The sequence below is a fragment of the Haliotis rubra genome, unplaced genomic scaffold (assembly GCF_003918875.1).
Source record: "Haliotis rubra isolate DU_JTF1 unplaced genomic scaffold, ASM391887v1 Scf555, whole genome shotgun sequence".
NCBI lineage: Eukaryota > Metazoa > Mollusca > Gastropoda > Lepetellida > Haliotidae > Haliotis > Haliotis rubra.
In genome coordinates, this window is record NW_025767252.1 from 213,756 (window position 1) to 232,994 (window position 19,239).

Genomic DNA, 19,239 nt, shown 5'->3' on the forward strand with positions numbered 1-19,239 from the left:
GGCGTGACGAGGCTATAACCTATGTAAAATCTGTCAGTGGTCTTGAATAACACGCGGCCTGCCTTTAGAATCCCCCACCAAATATGCGCAGTGAAATCAAACATATTTGTATCTTTTTGCTTCAGAACATTGTTCACTTCATGGCTGTCCCTATTCTTAACCATGACGTAGCAATATTGTTGTACAAATGTGTTACACCGACTTGCTCGGTTGTGTTCCCATGACGACAGTGGTCAGACTGGCCTGACATTTGTAAGGCTTCAGTGCAGTGTTTGTTTACATCACAGAAATATACAAATTCATTTCATGGGGGACTTTAGGGGACGCCCACGGTGAAATGCTCGCTCTTATTTTTCACATAGAATAGGAAAGCCACCATTTTGGTTTCTCTACGATTGATTTTAGCTATCCTAAGTTGGTCATGAGCAACTTAGATTTGAATCTTAACTTTACGTTTGACTTGGGTAAGATTGGTTAGTGGAACGGTATGCCGATCGTAACGTCACGCTAAGATTGGGATTTTAGGGGTTTACGATTGGCGTAGGGCTAAGATCGGTTAGTGGAACGGCACCCAGGCTATTACTATAGTTTTATAATATTGAACAGGAAGTGGTCGTTTAAAGCCAGTAGTCCGCAATATCATGCCTCTATATTACTCAAATTTTGCTAAGGAGCACCACTTTAAAAGGTAAATCGTCTAACAAAGACAATAATGCGTGAAGAAGTCTATCTTTGAAGAAAAGGCCCCTGTCATACAATGCTACAGACCAATATGGTGCACACAGTCAGTCAGGACACACGTCAAAATGATATCTTCACGTAACTGAAACGTCCTAAAAAGTAATGCATCGTCAAAAAGAACCAGATCGCCAATCCGTGTGATGCGATGAGAGCCTGAGATATCTCAGGTCTTCCCGTGTTGGATGTATTGTCTATGTCCACAAAACACGATCCTCAGTATTAATTTGAGTAGTGTATTTGTAGTATTTCAGAAAGATGATAATATCCGTAAGCTCCCGAGTAAACCGATTTTAATTTAGCTCAGCTGAACCTGTTGCATGATGTAATTGGTACGACTGACACCCGAGGTTCTGCCATTGTTTTCTGAAACGTGTTACAAGATTGTTTTCACCATCATTTTGAATTTTTAAACAATATGTGTCTGCCTTCCTCAATATACAGTTTTAGTTTACTTTTAAGCCAGCAGTATTAACCCGTTCAAGACAGATATGTGTTGAAGTATACCCATTCCGGACAGATATGTGTTGAAGTATACCCATTCCGGACAGATATGTGTTGAAGTATAAGTTGTATACCTGATTCATATAAGCATTTACACTGAGTTTACGACGTGTATAAAGCCACAATCACTGAAGTCACGTGACACCTTGCCAAACCTGTATATGAGCTGCGTTTTACTTCCAAATCATTAAGACCCGCCCATGAGTGTTGTGTTCCGAGGTTTCTTGAGGTTTCAATCGTTCAGTATTCTGTGATATTGTCTACAATACCATGATGGGAAACTGGCCGCATGTGAAGGTCGTGTCGATAAAAAGTGTGAAACGGTTGAGTTCCCCAATTACAGTTGAGTTCCCCAGTTACAGTTGAGTTCCCAGTTACAGTTATCCTCATCAGATGAAAACGAATAATTTGGGGAATCGGAAGCATTCTTTTCCCCATTAAGTGTGAAGCGTTCGACCCTGCAGTCCTAATCTTTACAACACTCACCCTCAGTTGGGTGTTCTCAGCTTCACTATTGTTACCCTCAGTCCATCTTTGATTCGTGTATGATTGCTTGATTGTATTTTTACATATGCTTCATTTTATCTCTTGTTGATTTTTATGCAGTTAATTGCCTTTACTTATCCTGATATTACGCCAATATACCCATTTGTTCTAGTGCTGTATCTCTGTGTACTATTATATATCACTGTTATTCAACAGGGAATAAAGGTCAGTTATTATTCGAGTTGTGTTAATGTTTTGTGTCCGAGGAATGTGTTAAAGTATGTTGGCATATGACGGAGCAGTCAGCAATATTCAGCTGTTCTAGGGGCAGCCTGTAAATCCGACGGCCAATCTCTGGTAGCACACTGTTCATGCAGTTTGGGTTGGAAGGCTCACAGTTGACGGGTTTCCTCTCAAATCGAGGAACGGCGTGATAAACGTTGCATTTAAAAAAAAAAAAATTGCTGAATGAATTGCAATTTTTCAGCTTGCTAGTACAGTGTAAATCATAAACCCACAGAACATTCAAATACATAAATGTTGCAGATGTTAGAATGTTTCCTTTCTCAAAGACATCAAATCTTTGAAGGGCATTTAGAAGTAGAATACAAAGGAAAAGCAAGATTTATGGATGTCAACTTCTTTATTGTAAATAACACAATTGTCGGATTAACAATTGTTATTCACAATAAAGAAGTTGACATCCATAAATCTTTTTTTTCCCATAAATCTTTATCAAAGACATGTTACGAACATCACAGTATCGTGGAGTGCAAAGTGACACACTGCACCCCATTATTCCACTTCCACATCTACTGTGTAAACATTCTCACTTTCTAAATAATTCATGAAGATTCGGATAAAACCTGGACTATATTAACCACCCGTTTGTGGTAAGAAGCGACCGACGGGATCAGATGGGCAAGTTCGCTCATTTGGTTGAAGTATATCACCATATCACAACTTGGTAGATCGACCATGATGATGTTATTCAGTTGGACCAGGTCTGGCAAAGACAGTCGTCCTATAGCCGGAATATTGCGTAGTGCCAACGGAAACAGCCAACAAACTCTAGAAAATCTATCAACTGGGGAATTACTCAGTTTGCAGCGCAGACAATAACATACGAATCAATCATTGTGCATAGTTTTGAGATTTTATAAAACTTCTATCACCTGGCACATACAAGGGTCGTAAATGTTGTTGTATCTGAATGGAAGTGACGCTGTGTCTGGGGCCTTTCTTGTCGGTGCCGCTGTGAGTGAGTGAGTTTAGTTTTACGCCGCACTCAGCAATATTCCAGTCATATGGCGGCGGTCTGTAAATAATCGAGTCTGGACCAGTCAATCTAGTGATCAACAGCATGTGCATCGATTTGCCCAATTGGGAACCGATGTCAACCAAGTCAGCGAGCATGACCACCCGTTAGTCGCCTCTTACGATAAGCATGGGTTAATGAAGATCAATATTCTAACCCGGACCTTCACTAGTAGGCGCCGCTGTGTACAAGTTGAACAGTCAGCCTTCAGGGCCGGGTCTGACAAGTGTGTGTCGTCATACCACGGGGGCGTGGAACAAAGATCATAGTGAGTGAGTTTAGTTTTACGCCACACTCAGCAATACCCCAGCCATATGTCGGCGGTCTGTAAATAATCGAGTCTGAACCAGACAATCCAGTGATCAACATCATGAGCATCGATCTACGCAACGATACGATGACATGTGTTAACCAAGTCAGCGAGCCTGACCACCCGATCCCGTTAGTCGCCTCTTACAAGCATGGGTTACTGAAGATCAATTCCAACCCGTATCTTCCCGGGTTTCAAAGATCATAACAACAGCCTGGATTGTCTGGTTTGACAAGAATATTTTTATGTACGGAATTAACAAGCCCAAAATGACCAGCTAACAAAAAACAAAAAGATCTGGACATTTTGTTGTCAGTAGAAACAATTCCCCAGCTCCTTGGGGCGTGAACATACGTTTGTGCTTTGTTTGTGGTATAACACCGCAGTCAGCAATATCCAGCTATATAACGATGGTCTGTAACTAATCTTACCTCGACCAAACAAGCCAGTGATTAACGGCATCTACCCAATTGGAATAGGACATCCATCGAACATGTCAGCAAGCCTGAACAGCTGACCCCGTTAGTTGCTTCTTGCCACAAGAGCTTATTGTAACAAGGGTTGCTGAAGACCAATTCTAACCAGGATCTGCATGTGTCGACGATGGTCTGAGTCAAATGGAATTATTTGGAAAAAGCTAGTACAACTTAAGGAACTACAGGTACTGGCAATCGTTTACTTGACTGAGCTCGGAAAAGTCAGCAGAGGACCAGCGCATAGTCTTTCACGACAATGTCCACTGTTTGCTGATGTGCTGTTTTCGGACAACTATACACGTTGTTTTGCTTGTTTGCTTGTTGTTTAACCCCGCACGCTGATTTTAATACCTAAAACAAGTTTTAAAAATCATGATCATTCTCCACAATACACCCGCTTTTGGAGGCACTCATAATGCAATAAGCGCACGTGCAGTCCATTCGCTTCCGAGAAGAGCGTGCCGAGCACAGAGGGCCACGACTTTCACGTGCACGGTCAAACACCTTGTTTACAGGCAGCGGTCGACGTGTGTCAGGTCGGGTACCTAACTTGGTCATTCTCTGCAGGTGAGTTGCAAAATATCGGTGTAAGTAACAGGGATTTTGGAGTTCTACGAATCAGTTTCCGCCTTACCAAACACGCTACTGAAATATGCAAGTCTGCAAATAGACACTCGTGTGCCCCGTGGGCGGTGGGGGGGTAGCCTAGTGGTTAAAGCGTTCGCTCGTCATGCCGAAGGGTTTGATTCCCAACTTGGGTACAATGTGTGAAGCCAATTTCTGGTGTCCCCCGCCGTCATATTACTGGAATATTGCTAAAACCGGGGGGCGGGTGGATCGAATGGCTAGGCACTGTGGTAGCATCCGTGGTATGTTGCTTAATATATATATACACACTGGCTATAACTAGGTCCCGTCAATCGGCTGACATATTACCATATAAGGACGAACGATTCACGTGACTATTGTGATCATGTGTCTACTGGTCAGTTGACAGTCTGTGGGAAGCAATTATTCGTTTGATCTGATTTCTGAAGCGGCGTAAAATCGTACTCGCTTTTCTCCTGTAGTATCTTGCTGCCTTACAGGTGACTGGGATCGGTCTTCGTTCAGGGAAACGCCCCGCTCAAGGTGAGGTCAATTTTGTAACGGTTTGCTTTGGTACTTAACATTCAGGCGGTGTTGTACATCATTCGAACTGTCGCACCCCGAACACCTATGGGCGTATATTATATGAACTGACTCTTTTAAGAAATTCTATTTATTCCCCAGAACTTCTAACACCCCACCCCACCCCACCCCACCCATCCCCCCCCCAAAACCCCAACAAAACAAAAACAAACAACAAAACAAAACAAACACAAAACAAAAACCAAAATACGCGTCCCATTTATAATAACCCCATCAATATTCAGGAACAGAATGATAAATAACATGGGTTAAGGGCGGAAATCTTTCCATGATATGGTGTAGATCAGACAATTCAGTGATTTAAAGCACGAGAAACGTCCCACCTGTTGGGAGTATAAGACGCAGACCATACCATACCAACTGTTTACTGCTGTTACAGGACATGGAAATGTGGAGCGTATTCCTTCGGGAATGGGGTAGATACCTGCATACTATTTCCCATAATGCTTAAAGGGGCAATGGGGTAGCCTAGTGGTTAAAGCTTTCGCTCGTCACGCTGAAGACCCAGGTTCAACCCAAATCCCCCCTCCAAGGGCACAATGTGTGAAGCCCATTTCTGGTGTCCCCCGCCGTGATATTGCTGGAATATTGCTAAAAGCGGCGTAAAACCAAACTCGCTCATCTAATGTTTAAAGTTGTTTCGCAATATGTAGCGCTGCCGTATTTCTTTTAGAGCCATGAAGACAATGTGTGTTCAGGGACCATCTTGTCCGTTGACAGATAGTGTTGACCGGTTCGTCAACTTCCTGATGCATCGCGTCCCAGTTGCACAGATCATGGCTGGGTTGTCTGGTAGCGATTATTTTCAGACCCATGTCACTCGAGTGTTGACGGGTGCAGTGAAGACTATTTGCACATCAGTATTCTCTACATCTGTTTCAGGATGCTACTGTTTCTGATGATGATGATGATGGTGGCAGTAGAGGTCAGTGGTTATCATTCAATTTAGTTCACACGAAATATTCGCCAGTGTCTACATGGGTGTTCTAGTGTCTACATGTTCTAGTGTCTAGTGTCTACATGGGTGTTCTAGTGTCTACATGGGTGTTCTAGTGTCTACATGGGTGTTCTAGTGTCTACATGGGTGTTCTAGTGTCTACATGGGTGTTCCATTGTTAGTTGTACAAATGTGACATGAAATATGTATATGATTCGGTTGGGCAGAAATAGCAAGGCATTATTGTGGGAAATAGTTTCGTTGGCGGAAAGTTGCGTTCTTGAAGGTTGATGAGCAGGATCCATATTTTCCATCCCCAGGCCTACCAGTACCACAAGGAAGTGTACGGAGATTACGTACTGGAGAGTGAGTAGATCATGGACATATCTCGACAATATACAGACAATATACAGACAACATACCCGAAAGAATATTCACCACTTATCACCTTTGTGTCTTTAATGCTGGGATAATGTTACACTGTCTCAAACGTGATGTCCTCATCGACACCTTTTTTAAATTGCTACCTGGGGGAGACAACCGAAAGCAGTTGCCACAAGATAGAACATTGTAACACAACTGTAATCATGGGTTTATGTGGACTTGTTTAGAGGCCAATACTCGGCACACGTCTGCTGTTGGTATGGCCACAATTCCCAAATCGGAATAGGACATTTCTGTTCTTTCATTCAGTTCTACCACTGGGTTTCATAACAGGACCTCCAAAGAGAAGGCTTACTTTCGCATTACAATGTTCTGATGCTACAAATTTAGAACATACTGAAATTCACCATTTTGTACAAAACATCTCTCCAGTTGGCCACCATTGGCTTTTCCTTAGAAATTCCAAGATAAATCCATGGTAATACTGTCATGGTTGACTGACACGTACCCCAACTTTAAACCGGCTGGGACCCGTGACGGTCCGGGTTAGAATATTGGCCTTCTGTAACTCATGCTTGTCGTAAGAGGCGACTAACGGGATCGGGTGGTCAGCGTCGCTGACTTGGTTGACACATGTCATCGGTTCCCAATTGCGCAGATCGATGCTTATGCTGTTGATCACTGGATTGTCTGGTCCAGACTCTATTATTTACAGACCGCCGCCATATAGCTGGAAAATTGCTGAGTGCGGCATAAAACTCACTCACTCACTTAAACCGCCTGGTTTACATGTTGACCCTCACAAACATTCTTACCCAAATGTAAGCCGCCTGGTTGACATGTTGACCCTTGCAAACATTCTTACCCCACTGTAAGCCGCCTGGTTGACATGTTGACCCTTGCAAACATTTTTACCCCACTGTAAGCCGCCTGGTTTACATGTTGAGCCTTGCAAACATTCTTACCCCACTGTAAGCCGCCTGGTTTACATGTTGACCCTTGCAAACATTCTTACCCCACTGTAAGCCGCCTGGTTTACATGTTGACCCTTGCAAACCATCATTCCACATTTCAGTGAAGGCGGACTGCCCCACTACACCAACTGGGAGTCTCCCCGTGCTCATTCTGACCGACTTGAATCTGCTTGTCCGCGCCTACTGCAAGGACAATTACACCACACTCGTTCACAGTCGGGACGAAGTAAACTTCGACTTCGATCCTCTTTTTAGGGGGAATTCCAGAGAAGAATGTGTCTTAAATGTAAGTTATATTCCTTAAACTGTTCAGACCCGTGACGGTCCGGGTTAGAATTGATCTTCAGTAACCCATGCTTGTCGTAAGAAGCGACCTACGGGATCGGGTGGTCAGCCTCGCTGACTTGGTTGACACATGTCATCGGTTCCCAGTTGCGCAGATCGATGCTCATGCTGTTGATCACTGGATTGTCTGGCCGAGACTCGATTATTTACAGACCGCTGCCATATAGCTGGGATATTGCTCACTCACTTAAATTGTTCGTCATAACAATATGACCTCATCAGGCAAATACGTACCCATCACATTTAAGATGTCATTCTTCGACCGAGTAGGCGAGTTTAACCACCCGTCCAGGGCCTCGTTCCTCAAACCGATCGTAGCGCTACGGCAGTCGTTAGTCTATGTTAAAGTGTGGGAGTTACGATCATCTTAGCGCTACGGCAGTCGTTAGTCTATGTTAAAGTGTGGGAGTTACGATCATATTAGCGCTGCGACCGCCTTGTGGATTGGGGCCCTGTTTGTCGCATCTTTCGACAAGTAGGGGTAGCTGTAGACCAGTTCGAATCTTTACCTAGGGGGTCACATAAACAAGTCATAGGACGGGAAACCCAGCTGACACATAATGAGCACGTTGACCTAAAGAGTATTCAGTGTGGTGCCTAAATATTTTAATGACAGGCATCAATTATCCAGTGTATTACCTTGGTTTGCTTAAAACCGCTGGCCGTATGGTTGCCACCCTAACCTTCGTTGCAGCTGGGGACGGTGGGGTAGCCAAATGGTTAAAGCGTTCGTTCGTCACGCCGAAGGCCCGGGTTCGATTCCCCACATGGGTACAATTTGTGAAGCCCATTTCTGGTGTCCCCCCGCCGTGATATTGCTGGAATATTGCTAAAGACGGCGTAAAACCATACTCAGTCAGTCGTTGCAGCTGTAATTGGCAAAGAAAACAATTAAATTACAAGCCTACTATATATGGTTTCAACATTATTAGAGTTCATCAATTGTAAACTGTCAGTGCTGGAGGCCAATTATACTGACGCAGCAAAGAAAGTATACACCCGGTGCTTTTGGATTGCTTTTCCGAAAAACAACTTAAATATTTTGAAAAAGCATTTTAAGTGTGACTTAGGAACGTATGGCCGTGGGTTTTTAATACCAGTTGCCTGTATGTTTCTGTATGTCATCCGTGTGGGTTTCTGCCAAGCGGGAAATGTTTGAAACCTGCATACTTCCGGGCGGTTTCTCCACAAGAATCTGACAGGACGTGATATATACTAGGCACATAAAGAAACTGTGCATACAAAAATTTAAAATCTAAATTTATCAAACCTGTGTAGACACATAAGGATTTGAACTCAGAGATTAGTGACATGTATCCAACATGCATGCACGTGCCACGTTCCGTGACGTCAGTGGGTTCGTCCTTGAGACGTGCAATACGTTGATGCACGGGCATTCCGGGAAAGAGAAACAGAGCAAAGTTGGAAAGCTCAACCCCTGCCCTTGCGATCGTTCAAAAAATTAAACGGCTATTGAAACGCATAGCATGCCAAGGCTCACGTCTGCACAACGTCATGAGGCCATTGGGATGGTCCGTGGGGGAATGTCTCAACGACAAGTGGCCGCACATTTCCACTGCCACCGGAACACCATTTCTGCATTGGTGAGACGCTACCAGAACACAAATGACGTCTTCTATCGGCCACGTTCTGGACGTCTACGTGTAACAACGCCAAGACAGGACAGATGGATAAGGGTGACCCATCTTCGCCACAGGTTTCAGACTGCAGTGATGACTGCCCGAACCATCCCAGGTCTTCGCCTTATCCACTCCAACACAGTTCGACAACGTTTACGTCATCACGGGATCAGACCACGACGTCCCGCCATACGGCCTATCCTGACACAACGTCATCGACAAGCTCGCCGAATGTGGTGCCGAAATCATGTCCGCAGACCCTTGTTTTGGTGGAGAAATGTTGTTTTTACAGATGAGTCCAGGTTTAACATTTCCCATAGTGATGGACGTCAACGTGCCTATAGCCGCGTGGGAGAACGTTATGCACAGGCCTGTGTCTGGGAGAGGAATAGCTTTGGTGGTGGTTCCGTGATGACTTGGGGTTCGAATAACAGCACGCCAAAGAACTCCTTTGGTGATTGTTCAGGGCAACTTAACTGGTGTGGGCTACAGGGATCAGATTCTTCGACCTGTGGCAACTCCTTTTCTGCAACGTCATGGCCCTGGGTTAACATTCCAACAGGACAATGCCCGCCCTCATACGGCAAGGGTTGCTATGGATTTCTTGCAACACCACAACGTTGAATTACTGCCTTGGCCTGTAAATTCACCGGATCTCACCACGATAGAGCATGTTTGGGACGAGATGGATCGACGTCTACGCCGTCTTCCTCATCCGCCAGATAACGTCCTTGACCTTGCAACAGAACTTGAGAGAATCTGGCGTGACATCCCACAAGCCTTCCTTGCACGTTTGATAGGCTCTATGCGTCGTCGATGCACTGCTGTTCTCAATGCCAATGGTGGACATACCCGTTATTGAGCTTGTGACATGGTCGTTTGACCCCTGTCCTGCTTGTGGACTCGTGACGTCCCTGTGATTGACTTTTCAATTGAAATTCTCCCCACTTGTTATGGTCTCATGATCCCTCGATTAAAGTTTATATGTACCTTTGACATTGTTATCGTACTTATCAACTGGAATAATATTTTGACAATGCACAGTTTCTTTATGTGGCTAGTATATATATGGAATACTGTTCGTTAAACCCATCAGACTCACTCGCTCTCTTGTAATCAGTCTGCTTTCATGTGACTGAATCTAACCAACTACACGCTGTCGCTACTGTACAACTAATGGAAACATGTCCATGTACGAGGTGCAGTATACAACCTGTAATATTCCTTGTTCTATGTGCAGAAAAACACGGACTCGAACACGTACATATTACATGTGGATTTGGAATACGGAGAACCAGAGTCCCGGGTCCGGCCAATTGTTGAGCCTTACGTAATCACTTGTGCTTACGACCCCCACACAGTACACGGACGTCCAACGAACAAGGTATTGGACGCAGGTACGTACTACCGCCTCCCAACTAACACGGTATTGACGCAGGTACGTACTACCGCCTCCCAACTAACACGGTATTGGACGCAGGTACGTACTACCGCCTCCCAACTAACACGGTATTGACGCAGGTACGTACTACCGCCTCCCAACTAACACGGTATTGACGCAGGTACGTACTACCGCCTCCCAACTAACACGGTATTGACGCAGGTACGTACTACCGCCTCCCGACTAACATGGTATTGGAACTACCGCCTCTCCCAACTAACACGGTATTGGACGCAAGTACGTACTACACTCCCAACCAACAAGGTATTGACGCAGGTACGTACTACGCCTCCCAACTAACATGGTATTGGACGTACTACTACCGCCTCCCAACTAACACGGTATTGACGCGGATACGTAGTACGGCCTCCCATCTAGCATGGCATTGGACGCGGGTACGTACTACCTCCCAACTAACAAGGTATTGGACGCGGATACGTAGTACAGCCTCCCATCTAGCATGGTATTGACGCAGGTACGTACTACAGCCTCCCAACTAACATGGTATTGGATGCAGGTACGTACTACCGCCTCCCAACTAACATGGTATTGGACGCAGGTACGTACTACCGCCTCCCAACTAACATGGTATTGGACGCAAGTACGTACTACAGTCTTCCAAACGCATTGACGCAGGTACGTACTACCGCCTCCCAACTAACATGGTATTGGACGCAAGTACGTACTACAGTCTTCCAACTAACATGATATTGGACGCAGGTACGTACTACCGCCTCCCGACTAACAAGGTATTGGACGCAGGTACGTACTACAGTCTTCCAACTAACATGATATTGGACGCGGATACGTAGTACAGCCTCCCATCTAGCATGGTATTGACGCAGGTACGTACTACAGCCTCCCAACTAACACGGTATTGACGCAGATACGTACTACAGTCTTCCAACTAACATGATATTGGACGCAAGTACGTACTACCGCCTCCCAACTACTAGTAACTGGTATTGGACGCAGGTACGTACTACCGCCTCCCAACTAACATGGTATTGACGCAGATACGTACTACAGTCTTCCAACTAACATGATATTGGACGCAGATACGTAGTACAGCTTCCCATCTAGCATGGTATTGACGCGGGTACGTACTACAGCCTCCCATCTAACAAGGTAGTGGACGCGGGTACGTACTACAGCCTCATGGCGTGTTCAACTGTATTTCAGTGTCTTATGTGTCACCTCAACATATCCGCCTTCCATGATGTTTCTGTCGTCGTATGAGACGTTTCTAATCAATACGTTTACACATCCCGAATGCAGCTATCCTAATCTTCTTTGTTTACAATTATCGTTTTCTTTCCTTTACTGTGATTTGCCTCATGGTATACATGTATAAACGTATTCCAGTTGTTTCCAGGGTCGGGGAATAAAGTAACACGTTCTCAGGTGAAGTTACATTCTCCGATAATGGTTCTCATTCGTTGTTTGCAACGGTACGCATGAAAAGGAATAAGCTCCTGTCCACCATGCTGTTTATAAAAACTGTCTATTTTTGGTTTAACATTTTGTTTTGTGGCGTTATAACTGACTGACTGACTGAGTTTAGTTTTACGCCGCTTTTAGCAATATTCCAGCAATATCAAGGCGGGGGACACCAGAAATGGGCTTAACACATTGTGCCCATGTGGGGAATCGAACCCGGGTCTTCGGCGTGACGAGCCAACGCTTTAACCACTAGGCTACCCCACCGCCCCTGTGGCGTTATAAGCGTCCGTATCTGAGACCTAGCGAGTTAAGTGGCCGATGTGTGTCCTCTGTGTCCCGAGCGTCCGCTGTGTGCCGAGTGTCCGCTGTGTGCCGAGTGGCCGATGTGTGGCCGATTTTTGTCCGCTGTGTGCCGAGCATCCGCTGTGTGTCCGATTGGCCGCTGTGTGCCAAGCGTCTGCCAAGTGTCCGGTGCGCCCAAGTGTGTCCCGATCGTCAGCTGTGTCCCGATCATCGGCTGTGTCCCGAGTGTCCTCTGTGGCCGCTGTGTGCCAACCGTCCGCTGTGTAATGAGCGTCTGCTGTGGCCGCTGTGTGCCAACCGTCCGCTGTGTAATGAGTGTCTGCTGTGGGCCGCTGTGTGCCCGACTGTCTGCCGAGCGGCTGCTGTGTTCCGAGCGTCCGCTGTGTGCCCGAGGGCAGCACGCCACCCTGACATGGCATCACAACATGTTTCAGTTTGATCGCACCCAAAGAGATCCAGGCCAATGAAGGTAAACACGGGGCCTCTCGCCTGAAGCTGCGGGTCGTCAACATCATGGGCAAAAGTACACCCAGGCAAATGAAACGCGGCCACCTGGTGAGACTCGCAGCAAGTTCTGACGGTAAGTCGGACCAGGGCCCTAGGATTATCACTATTCCCCGTCATATTGCACTTTAGAATTGTTTGTTCTCATGCATATTTTTCTTCTGGACTCCCATCTTCCCCCACACCATCTATTATTACACACCTTTATCCACTTGAAGTGCATAAAGGGGTAAGTCAAGAAGAAATATATGCTATCAATTTGTTGGCAGCAGTTTCTGATGAAACTTGTTTCCGTTGCAGCCTCTATGAACTGAGCGGGGCAAGGAAGTAAAAATACAAAATCATGAAAAGGCACTGGTTTAGCATGTATTTGATATGTTATGTAAATTGTTGTGATAAAATATTAAACGGTTTCCTAAATGGCCAGGCAGCAGGGATACAAATCTACCCGAAAATGCTGAGGAAAAATGTCCTCTTGATTTACAAAATCAATATTCTGAATAAAGGAACACAAGGTATCGTTGTTAATAATTATAACAGTACTATCCTTAACAGATCATAGCCATACGTTATTTATACTGTCTACAGAAGTCCTTTCTACTGTCAGCTTTTCTCATGTACCAGTGTGTCTGCCCATGTTCAGGGCGGAATAATGTCCCTTCCCAGTAAACAACTACCCCCAAGATACAAACGGGAGGTTTGTGGGATTATGCCTAGTGTAACAGGAGTATTGTGACCGCATATCGCCTCCGGGCCCTCCCAGTCGTTAACCTAGGACCTGCCGCACCACAGGTCGACAGATGACAGGCTACACCCATGGTAGTGGAATCCTCGCCTTGTGTGCAGAAAAGGGGTTGGGGTCCATAGGTTGGTCCAGACTCAAACAAATACTGTATGTCGCTATAAATCAGGAACAACAAATCACAAGGTATTACTGATGGCCTGGACGCTATGTCGGCCAACTCATTCCATTCGCGCTTCAAAGCAGAATACCACTGGCATGTCTTGGTCAGGTAAATAACAGAGTTGGAAAATTGCCGACGGATGTGTTAATCGACTCATTACTGCTGTCTGATGATGTTTCCAGGAGCTGGCGGGGAGACAGGGCTGCGGGCGACTGCATGTGACGCTGTGGGCAATAACGGCGTACACTACGCTGTACTGAGAGCTGGGTGAGTGAGGGTCAGTACGGGCTGCGGGCGACTGCATGTGACGCTGTGGGCAATAACGGCGTACACTACGCTGTACTGAGAGCTGGGTGAGTGAGGGTCAGTACGGGCTGCGGGCGACTGCATGTGACGCTGTGGGCAATAACGGCGTACACTACGCTGTACTGAGGGTCAGCTGGGCTGCTGGCGACTGCGTGAGGCGTCGCTGTACGGGCTGCGAGTTAGGGTCGTACTGGCTGGGGCGACTGCGTGGGCAATAACGGCGTACACTACGCTGTACTGAGAGCTGGGTGAGTTAGGGTCAGTACGGGCTGCGGCGACTGCGTGGGCAATAACGGCGTACACTACGCTGTACTGAGAGCTGGGTGAGTGAGGGTCAGTACGGGCTGCTGGCGACTGCATGTGACGCTGTGGGCAATAACGGCGTAGACTACGCTGTACTGAGAGCTGGGTGAGTGAGGGTCAGTACAAGCTGCTAGAGTGTCTGGAGCAAACGGGTTCCGCGTCCTTGTGACGACTGAACCCAGTGCATTTTGCCCAGTTTCTTCTTTTAAAGATAAGGTATGACGGCTATATGCTGTTATGATACGTTTCAGTGTATATTCTTATATCGTTGTCCTCGTTGCGCCGAACACCCGGGTTCGATTCCCCACATGGGTGCAATGTGTGAAGCCCATTTCCCCCGCCGTGATATTACTGGAATACTGCTTAAAGCGGCGCAAAACAGTACTCACTTATATCGTTGTCAAGCAAGTGATGTGAAATGCTGTTCAATGCATGTTTCAACGAATTCTTTCACTGTTATGCAGGTTTGTAACAATATTGTTCATTACTGATACACGCTTGCTAAAGAGGGGCGGTGGGGTAGCCTAGTGGTTAAGGCGTTCGCTCGTCACGCCAAAGACCCGGGTTCGATTCCCCACATGGGTACAATGTGTGCAGCCCATTTCTGGTGTCCCCCGCCGTGATATTGCTGGAAGATTGCTGAAAACGGCGTAAAACCAAACTCACTCACTCACTTGCTAACGAACAAGAGTGACACGTGTAACTGTCATGGCTGAAAGCTGGAACGTAAAGTATTTACTATTTTCTTTGCAGTTGTGGAGATGGCATCGTCTTCAAACAGACAGAGGGTTTCACGACAAAGGGTTTAAATGTCTATAGTCCCTTTTTTCGTATCTTCAATCTGAAAAACAGCATTTCTTTGAGATTCGAATGCAACTACACACTGTGCACATCGAACTGCAATGGGGTAGGTACCGGTGTCAAGGGAGACAACCCTGTATGTATTGTAACAAATGCATTTTCATTGAAATCAAATCTTTGTGCTTCCTACCACAATACAAATGTCTTATAAATACACAATACAAACAACTTCATGTCAGAACGATCTTTCACATATTTCTCGGACCAAATTAAATGTTTAGTGAGTCGGCATTAGCCAATCAGAAAGCAGCTTTTACTAGCTTTATGGCACTTTTTTCAAAACGGTAACCTCAGTTACCGACCGCGAGTCAATATTTGAAAACTGAACAAAATTATCTGGAATGTGCAAGAGAAGGTGAGATTGTATTGCAGTAGCTTTTAGTGTTGCAAACGTTTTCTTTCACTGTATTTAACAATCAAAACATAGACATCTAATTACAAACATGAATAGCATTAGTAAAGAGGGTTTCGATACAATCCCTCCCCCTTTAGAAATGATCCAAATGACACAAAACTTACCCTGGAATAATGCATCTATATCATGATAAAGTTGATCTGTAATTCTACGTTGGCAGTAAACATGTTTTAATTGCCAAGTTATCTTCCGGGTCGGAGTGCTGGGGTAGCCCAGTGGTTAAAGCGTTCACGCGTCACGCCAAGGACTCGAATTCGATTCCCCACATGGGTACAAAGTGTGAAGCCTATTATGGTGTCGGGGCCCTTGATATTGCAGGAATATTGCTTAAAACGGCATAAAACTCAACTCACTCCTCACTATCTCCTCCGGGCACTGTCTTGTATTTTCAGAGTTCATGTGTCAACCAAGCCGCGCGGTCACAACGATCCCCTGATGGCATGTGTAAGTTGTGCACCTGTACATGATGGAAGAACACTAATACCTGTAACTTGTTATATAACGCTGGAGGCCAGTCAAGTAAACAAACGCCGAGAATAAATCTGAAGTACAACATCTTGTGGGTGATTCTATTAGAACAGGTCCGCAGTACCACTTCCTGTGGGGGATTCCATTAGGATAGGTCCGCAGTACCACTTCCTGTGGGGAATTCCATCAGGATAGGTCCGCAGTACCACTTCCTGTGGGGGATTCCATCAGGATAGGTCCGCAGTACCACTTCCTGTGGGGGAATTCCATCAGGATAGGTCCGTAGTACCTCTTCCTGTGGGGAATTCCATTAGGATAGGTCCGCAGTACCACTTCCTGTGGGGGAATTCCATTAGAACAGGTCCGCAGTACCACTTCCTGTGGGGGATTCCATTAGGATGGGTCCGCAGTACCACTTCCTGTGGGGGAATTCCATCAGGATAGGTCCGTAGTACCTCTTCCTGTGGGGAATTCCATTAGGATAGGTCCGCAGTACCACTTCCTGTGGGGGAATTCCATTAGAACAGGTCCGCAGTACCACTTCCTGTGGGGGAATTCCATTAGAACAGGTCCGCAGTACCACTTCCTCTGGGGGATTCCATTAGGATGGGTCCGCAGTACCACTTCCTGTGGGGGAATTCCATTAGAACAGGTCCGCAGTACCACTTCCTGTGGGGGATTCCATTAGGATGGGTCCGCAGTACCACTTCATGTGGGGGATTCCATTAGGATAGGTCCGCAGTACCACTTCATGTGGGGGATTCCATTAGGATAGGTCCGCAGTACCACTTCCTGTGGGGGATTCCATTAGGATAGGTCCGCAGTACCACTTCATGTGGGGGATTCCATTAGGATAGGTCCGCAGTACCACTTCCTGTGGGGGATTCCATTAGAATATGCCCCCAGTAACAGGTTCTCGTGCACATTACTATAACTGATGTATCTTGCCATGTACCTGTAGGCTGCCGTCACACAGCTAGATTATAGTTGTACTGATCCGGGGGATGGCCGGGGTAGCCTAGTGGTTAAAGCGTTCGCTCGTCACTCCGAAGACCCGGGTTCGATTCCCCACGTGGGTACAATGTGTGAAGCCCGTTTCCGAAGCCTTTGCATGTGTTTGTGACGGGTTTCACCTGTGGGACATACACTCACCTTTTCGCAAACTATTTCATCGTGGTATAGTGGGAATCGTACAATCACCTCCAACAGAGGATATGGAAATACTTGTAGATATGGCAATACTTGTAGATATGGGAATACTTGTAGATATGGCAATACTTGTAGATATGGAAATACTTGTAGATATGGCAATACTTGTAGATATGGAAATATGTGGCAATACTTGTAGATATGGCAATACTTGTAGATATGGAAATACTTGTAGATATGGCAATACTTGTAGATATGGAAATACTTGTAGATATGGCAATACTTGTAGATATGGAAATACTTGTAGATATGGCAATACTTGTAGATATGGCAATACTTGTAGATATGGCAATACTTGTAGATATGGAAATATGTGGCAATACTTGTAGATATGGAAATACTTGTAGATATGGAAATACTTGTAGATATGGCAATGGTTTTGTCTCTATTTAGTAACTCCCTCTCGATAGTTGCATTGCCCTATCATTGACAAACGTGTGATTTCCCGGACAAGCAAAGTACAGAGTGGATGTTCATTTCCTAAAGATTAGATGACTCATACTGTATATACAGCCAGTGTTGTGGATCCCTTAAATATCGCTTTTTAGACGATCTCTCTATATTTGTAGGAATCGTGCACTTCACTAACTGGACCCAACTCCATCCTTGTTTCGTTAATTCAACAGATGCTTCCGGTCACGTGATCGCAGTGTCTGATGTACTGGAGATGCAGGATGAAGGTCAGGTCGACCAACGTGAATCCGGGGACGTGGACCGTGTTGGCGTGGACCGTGTTGGCGTGGACCGTGAAGACGTGGCCAATGATGACGTGGATGTCAACTACCACTCTCTGAGAAATACTGGTACAGCCTATTTGCGAAACATGGGGGACAAGGGGAAGACAGGTCCCAACACTATATTGCCTGTGACAACCTAAAAAGTCTGGATATCCAGGAACAATGCCAAAATTACTGTTAACTTTGTATTTTATAATGTGGGTGCGAAGATATACTAAAATGTGAACACTTCCGCTATTATCGTTGATTTCAAGATGTTTCCCTAAATGGCAGTCTGTGACGAATTTTTCAATGGCGATAATGTTGTTGTTTTATTTATCAAAATTAGATTCCACGATTAGTTTACCAGGAGAATACAAGACTGACTTGGTTGCAGGACTGTCTCCCAACACGGCATCAGACAACCCCTGGTGGCAGACCCCGGTAGTTATCCTGACCATGGCCATCCTCCTCACCGTGCTGATGGGCGGAAGTGCCTTGTTGATGCACAGGCGCAGAATGACTTCCGTTTCTCTGGCATGAGTGGCGTGAAACCTCTGACGGTAATCTGGTTCAGAGTCTAAATAAACGGTTCGCAGTACTTTTACCTTTTTGTTGATTTCTCATTTTACCTTCACAATCCTTCTTGTGAGTTTGACGATGGTTCCACGCGAGATGGGACCTGTGAAGATTCCATGTCATCGTATCCCAGTTGCGTAGATCGATGCTTATGTCAGTCACTGGATTGTCTGGTCCATACTCGATTATTTACAGACCGCCGTCATATAGCTGGAGTATTGCGGCGTAAAACACTCGAAACGTCTGGTCTTTGTTATAGTAAGACATGTCAATGTATATTTCCATCAAGTACTTCGTCCAAATTGGATATGAAATGTGAATCATTCTTGCTACGAGTGAGGTTCCTTAATTTCATTGTCATGCCACTGGCCATACTTTTAAGATGGAAAAAATATCGTCCAAGTTTGTCTCAGCCTATAAAGGCCACATTCAGCATTATTGCAGATGCGATCTCTAAGTGACCCAACGCCAGACGAATCAGTA

At 45.6% G+C, this 19,239-nt stretch overlaps 1 protein-coding gene across 1 annotated transcript; it reads left to right on the forward strand.

The window, feature by feature from the left end:
* Positions 1-4,256: 4,256 nt before the first annotated feature.
* Positions 4,257-18,778, forward strand: LOC124253844 (vitelline envelope sperm lysin receptor-like). The gene is given in 12 exon segments (XM_046687693.1): positions 4,257-4,399; positions 5,906-5,948; positions 6,281-6,326; positions 7,420-7,604; positions 10,544-10,654; positions 10,657-10,700; positions 12,925-13,070; positions 14,082-14,166; positions 15,262-15,415; positions 16,177-16,228; positions 18,088-18,264; positions 18,575-18,778. Coding segments are annotated over 11 exon segments (1,188 nt in total). The 5' UTR covers positions 4,257-4,399; position 5,906; the 3' UTR covers positions 18,721-18,778.
* Positions 18,779-19,239: the final 461 nt, after the last annotated feature.